Below are 7041 nucleotides of genomic sequence, written 5' to 3'. Positions count from 1 at the left end.
TAGGCCTCATGATACAAGCTGCTGCTTCTTAAGACTGAAAGCTAGTGATTTTAGTGTGCTCTGGACAGGGGGGGCGCCCCGATACAGAATGCTCTGCATCCCACCAATCCTCCATCTCTGGTTAAGAGAGCCAACAGTACCAGTGTTGGGGATTTTTAGGATTAGGACCCTTCACTGAGCAAAACACACAACCTTTACCATTAGCTAACATGCCAGACTCTGCTCAGATTGCTGTATAATGGATTATGGTGTGTGAAGCCAGTTACCAGCCCACCAACATGACAGAACATAACTATTTTGTCTACACCCGTGGCTGTGCGAGCCCAAATGGAGCAGTTACAGTGTTGCTCCATTACACGCCATCTAGTGTCTACTGGTCAACAAATCACTTCAAATACCCCCATAGAGGTGAGGAGCAGCGTTAGCCTTTTATTATATAGAATGATAACATTGCTCATTCTGTGCTCACTTACATTCATCCCCACACCATAGTCACAGGCTGCAAGCAAGACTACACACTCCTGCCATAACATCCCATCACATCTACAGGCCAGCTTTCACATCTCAGTGCTCCTTCAGGGATAACACCTATACAACACATGAGACATACACTGTTACAATATGTTTATTCAGGCACAATCAGCCCCAGGTGACACCACAAGCAGCCCCTAAGGGCATCAGGCCTGTGGCTGCCTAGCATTGTTGAAAGCCACAAGCAAATTGGACACCAGCGTTACAAACTCCCGGAAATCCACCAGTCCATCTTTGTTCTCATCCAGGCCTTTCATGATCTGGTTCACATATGATGCATCTGTCACAGTCTGTCATAGGAAGGTAGGTGGTTAGAACACATCAGGATGACCTACGTATACAGATTAGGGACCAAGGGGTCCATTTACCAAGCCTTGGATGGAGATAAAGAACTGGACAATCAACTATTAACTCATTTTTCAAACACAGCCTGCGAGATGGCAGTTCGAGGCTGATTGGCTGGTACTTTATCTCCATCCAAGGCTTAGTAAATAGACCCCCAAGTCACAATTATATCGGACAAATGGCAGCAGTGCGTCTGAGACTACTTACACATTGGGAGTTCTTCCATGACCACTGCTCAGCCTCACTTACCAAGAATGTTTATGCAATCATACCGACATTAGCCAAGTTTCTGTGGCTAGGACGGACTGCATACACCTGGTTGGGGTTATCACGATCCTAGGCATCGCAATTCCCCAGATACACCAATCTGCAGATCCCTGCCATGTGACACTGCTACTGGATACCTGAGCACGTGCGTTAATTTCAACACGACCATTGCCACCAGCCAAAGTACAAACGTTTAGGGTATGACCCAAGGCAAACTTATGGCTTTTGCCTGAACCTACAATTAATAATATTTTGGTAACACCTCTTTCAGAGAGTTGGATACACAACAGAAAGCCAGAGGTAAAGTTAAATTAAAATATAATTAAAACTTCAAAGCTTGTGTTACAGAAAAAAAAAAAAAAAAAAAAAAGTTACAAGATATGATAAAAAAAAGTCAAAGTCACATGCAGTAAAGTTTCAAGAAAAATAGGGAGATAAAACCCACCGATCCTAGCACATGCAGAGTGGAACAATGGGATGAAGTGAAGCCTCTTCAGATATTTGGGACACTACAGAGCCAGGATTCTTCTCCTAACTCGCTTCCTTGATAACGCATAATTTGCAGTCTGTGTTTCTCCTATTTAAAACTCAGGCTGCCCCTTCAGCCCCCCTCTTCCTGGAGAGTTAATTTTAACCCTTCCAAAGCAAGAGAAGGTATTGAGTGTCAGCTCATACTGGGCTTCCCAGCCACTCGCTCACGGGCAAATGGCCTTATCGTCTAAGCCTTTGAAGCTCTGGTCATAGTTCTTGTGTAAACACAACTGTGACATGGGTTCTCTTGGTCATATACACAGGGGCTGGCTAATTACTTTCCCCATTAATTTTGAAGTTGGGCAATCAGATTTATCAATCATACTAAGACAGTCATAGCTAGCCGAGAGACGGTTTTATCGCCTTCCCTAGCCAGCATGTCTTCTCTCGTGACCCCTGTGGTCAGTAAACAACCTGTTAGGAGATACACAAGCCAGTGGAGAAAACATGTTTCAGGCCTGACCTGCCTTTACTTTAACGTCTTCATTCTGGTAAGGGTTTCATCAAACCCTCCTTTGAAGCTCTGTCTTTAACGAGATACTAGCTAGGCCAGTACTATTCTATTTGTCCTGAGAAGACATTTACAACACAATAGAGCAAATACAGTACTACTTAATATAGTTTATGGATACAGAGAGGAAGGGGATACAATACGATTCCCTGAAGCCTTCTCGGCTTGACTTATCCCAGAGCTTGCTACCTTGACACATAGCAGGGTTCCGGCTGTGAATGGACAGTCAGAATTACCTTTTCACACAGGATTTATATATAACCACACACAAGGCATTTGCAGAGATTGATCAAAACAATATTATCTGCAGTTTTTCACATTCTGGCATCAGAATGGCATTCAATCATAACAGGGGTAACGCTACCGTGATACTACGAGGACACCCAAACCCATTTCCAGCAGGTCCTGGATTATGGCTTCCTACCCAATTCCCCTTTAGGCTTCGTATTACCATAATACACAGGTTTACCCATCTCCTTTATCTAAACTTCTGATCACACTACATACAGTAGCGATTACCAAACTCTACCCTCAAACCACCCCAACAGTACAGGCTTTAAGGATATCCATGTTTGAGCACAGAATGTTAAGTTATGTTATTTTATGTATAAAGCCACTTGTGATGGAAAATGGATATCATAAAACCCTGGACTGTTAATGTGCTTTGAGGAGAGAGTTTGGGAACCACTGACATACAGCAATGTTACTGCATTTCCCACCAAGTCATGGGGTCAGACAGCAGGATACTCACATTCCATGCCAAGCCAGCCCTGTTACTCCAGCTATACACCAGGCATGTCTAAACTGCAGCCCTCCAGCTGTTGAGAAACTACACATCTCAGCATGCCCTGACACAACTTTAACATTCCGACAGCAAAACTGTCAGGGCATGCTGGGATATGTAGTTTCAGAACAGCTGGAGGGCCGCAGTTAAAACATACCTGCCGTACACGATCCAGAACAGCCTATAACCGGCCCATAAGCAAGAAGTACACATTGCGCCAGAATCATCCAATAGAATCATAATGTTCTGCCACTTAGCCTTCCGGGACCCCAAGCGCAGACCAGTATAGCGTTGACCAGATCTGCCACTGTGACCCCAAAATACGTTTCCAGATACAGACAGCTGAGGCACCCCTGCTTTATGTGACTAGCCACCTACACACCCTAAGTGACCCCATACGCATACCACACCCTCACTAGAGGGGTCTCACCTTCATAGAGTCCCCCAGCTGGTACCTTAGTAGTTTCTTCAGCTCCCCCCTGTTCAGCTTGTCCTCCCCACCTCTCCCTGAAGCGAACTGGTGGAAGGTGGAGATCACTCGCTGTATGGCGCTTTCCAACTGTGTAGGCATCTCTGGGCTGTAGATGGGTAACAGTGGCTGGAGCTCAGCAGTGTGGTATAATATCTAGAAGGGAAACGTGTAATAAGACATCTCTTGTGGGGGATAAATATGCACAAAGACCCCAGGAAGTAGCAGAGAGAACAGAGTTACATGAGGAGATAATGGACGCAGCTAGAGAATAAGACAACAGGATGGGGCAGAGAGATGGGGGGGGGGGGGGGGGGAGCTGTTGTACGCAGAGGACAAGGCAGAGAAGGGAGGGAGGGGGGGGAGGAGTAGGTCTCTGTACGCAGAAACAGGAAAGTCATTGAGTGAAGTAGGAACTATATATTAGTTACGTAGACATAGTACCATAGATCACAGGTTCCCAAACTCGGTCCCCAGGACCCCACACGGTGCATGTTTTCCAGGTCTCCTCACAGAATCACATAAAATCATCATTTAAGAGGCCTCAGTCCCACATACTGTACAGACATGTCTCTTTTGTGCTTAGACCTTGTTGGTAAAAGTAATAAAGGGGTTTAAAAACAAAAAACTCTAGACTATAAATCCCATCACACAGTACCACAGCATTATACAATCACTCAGTGGCAGAGTCCTCACAACTCATGGTGTAAAGGTGGTGGTGATGCGATAATGTCACCAGTGGTGGATCCAGGGGCGGGGGGCACACAGGCACGTGCCCCCCTGTCATTTAGAAGATTTTTTAACTTTCATTTTAGCTGCATGTGCCCTGGCTTCGTGATGGTCCCTTCCAGCAGCGCCAGTCCCGGCAATGTCGCTTATCTGCTGTAATGAGGACGCAACACTGCCACAGCCTGACAGAGGAGTCGGGAGAAGAAAAAATGCTTTGCTGCTGTGAGGTGGGTGGACAGGTAGATGCTGAAACAGGACGGGAGACAGAGGGCATAGGCGTCGTAATGGGGGGGGGGCAAGGGGAGCACGCCTTCTCCCAGTAATGCATCACCATTGAGGAGACAGCCGGGTATTACAGAAGAGGGGACACCCATGGGGATGCAGAGGTAAGCACCCCCCCGCACTGATTTGGGGGGGGTTGGAGAGCGACTGGCACTACAGCGGAGGCGGGGGTTGAAGGAGAGGAGATTGGCACCACAGCAGGGTGCCAGAATTGAATTCAAACTTGCTCCCCCCAGAGTGAAATCATTCTGATGCCCCTGACAGAGGGCACTATATAAAAAACACACTGGCAGGAGCTGAGGGGTCTATAACAAAACAGAAAAAGAGGAGCACTATAAGAAAAAACAAAAGCAGGTGGACCACTCCAACAAAAAATGGGGACTATAACAAAAATAATTACAGAAGGGGACGCTGCAACTAAAAACACACTTGCCTTGTCCCCTACCAGGTCTGTCCCCACACACTTGCCCTATCCTCTACCAGGTCTGTCCCCACACACTTGCCCTATCCTCTACCAGGTCTGTCCCCGCACACTTGCCCTATCCCCTACCAGACCTGTCTGCACGCTCACCTTGTCCCCTACCAGGCCTGTCCCCGCACTCTCATCCTGTCACCCACTGCCCTTGTACTCCATGCCCCCAGCATGATGAAAACGAGGGCGTGACTCATGGGTATGGCATTCTCTGTGAGGCCAAACCCCTGGTTACAAAGCCACACACCTTTTACCGGAGCACATGTGCCGAACCCCCCCTTCCTTCCCCTATTGTGGTGCCCCCCCTGTCATTTTGTTCTGGATCCGCCCTTGAATGTCACAGTCAGATATCACAGGATATAGTGCTGGGAAGGAGCTTGTGTGACAGCGCTGTGTCCCCATCAGGCTGCTGCTATAGTGAAAGCTGTCACATGCGGGGCCTCCCTCCGCACATGCCCAGTCACGCAGTACAGAGCATGGAGACTGATGATTGCCGGAACGCGGCTTCTTGTAATAGGGTCCATGAAAAATAACCCAGGTCCAATTGACCGGTAATCCAACCCAGGTGGCATGCAGGGTTGGACCCAGCTGATGGGCAGTGTAAAACGGGTGATCCAACTTAGGTCCCATTACAGGCCTATGATAATATCTCCATGCGCAGACATCAGTAAGGGCCAATAGTTACTGGGGTCCAGTCTGAACACCGATTACAGCTTCTGTAACATGGCTTGAAGCAGTTCTCAGTGACCCAGGTTCTGAGGTACTAGTTACATCACGTGTGCTCAGACATGGATATCACTAACACCTGGACTGTTAGTGTTCCTTGAGGAGTGAGGTTGGGAATGCCTGCAGCAAGTACAGGAACGTGCAGTGGTTACCTGGGAGAGAATTCACTTCTACCCCTTTCACACTCACAGAAGTGTCCAGGGTTAGTGAATGTGCAGCAGCTCAGGACGTTGCGTCATGTGAAAGCAGACTACCCAGGACTAGCGCTGATCATTACCAGGGTCCGGCTAAGGTTGGGAATTCAACATTTTACTAGAGCCACCAGATTCCCATGTCTCATCAGAAGGGGGTAGGAGATTACTAATCACTCAATGGGCAATGGGATGTATTACTGTGTGATATATTATAATTAGGGAAAACTAGTTAAAAACAAAGGATGAGAAGACAAACAATCATATTACACTAGCCTCCTGTAACATGGAAGTGTAAGGAACTACATCAGACAACCCAACATAATTATAGACTGTATCAGACATAGAAGACCAGGTTCCAGTACACTGAGCTTTCTATAAGCAATGCAAAGCTTGTATACAACATCTCTATGCTGCAGGCTCAGGTATATACCCAATGGTGCAGCTCTGTGCTAGGGATCAGGTGTAGCCCAGGTATATACCCAATGGTGCAGCATCTGTGGCATGAGATATCTGTGCAGCAGATTAGTGACATACTTGGTGAGACAGGTAAGTAGGGGAGAAAGTGATGAATAAGTGATCAGTGTATGGACAGAGGTCCATGGTGAGCAGGAAATGTCCCAGGTGGGACCACAGATACCAGCAAAACCACCAGCACCATTACCTTACACAGTTAGTACACCAGCTTCCTCAGAGGCATGTGGGGTAATGATGACTGAGCCCGGCATATAAGTACTATCCTTAATTGGCTAATGGGCTGCACATGTAATTAGCAGTAATTAGCACACACACAGTAGCTCTATATACATTATACAATAATAATAGCCTCGTCTTAACAGGAATATTAATTATGGTAATAATAGCAGTAATGAGGAGGAGATCATCCTATTTATGGCCGCATGCTGTCTGCGCTGCACATTCGTGTAATCAGCAGCCATTAAACATGTCAGTCACATGACCAGATCATACTTGTATACCTGACCCTCTCCATGAGGGAGAAAATGCTCTGTTCCTGGACTTTCCTGGTAATGTATGATTGCCATCACCTGTGGTGAAACACCTTTCTTATCAATTACCTAGCTCACCACAGTGGCAAACGCAGGATTTGCATGGGGGGGTTTCCAGAACTGGGCGGAGCCAATCACAGGGGTGGGGACTGAGGTGACCCAGTATATGCTGGGTCCGTAAAACTAGTGTGTGTGT

The 7041-nt window shown here is 47.1% G+C and overlaps 1 protein-coding gene across 1 annotated transcript in view; it reads right to left on the bottom strand.

The window, feature by feature from the left end:
• Nucleotides 1-607: 607 nt before the first annotated feature.
• The window catches only part of LOC134935614 (protein S100-A1-like), a 56753-nt gene continuing 50319 nt past the window's right edge, over nucleotides 608-7041 (bottom strand). Inside the window, exons 2-3 of the mRNA XM_063930555.1 lie at nucleotides 3400-3594; nucleotides 608-821 (exon numbers count right to left, since the gene is read on the bottom strand). Coding sequence (XP_063786625.1) covers nucleotides 678-821; nucleotides 3400-3594 — 339 coding nt within the window. The 3' untranslated portion in view covers nucleotides 608-677. The remainder of the gene's footprint in view (nucleotides 822-3399; nucleotides 3595-7041) is intronic.

The sequence above is a fragment of the Pseudophryne corroboree genome, chromosome 6, assembly GCF_028390025.1.
Source record: "Pseudophryne corroboree isolate aPseCor3 chromosome 6, aPseCor3.hap2, whole genome shotgun sequence".
Taxonomy (NCBI): domain Eukaryota; kingdom Metazoa; phylum Chordata; class Amphibia; order Anura; family Myobatrachidae; genus Pseudophryne; species Pseudophryne corroboree.
This window is presented reverse-complemented; position numbering and strand designations above follow the sequence as displayed.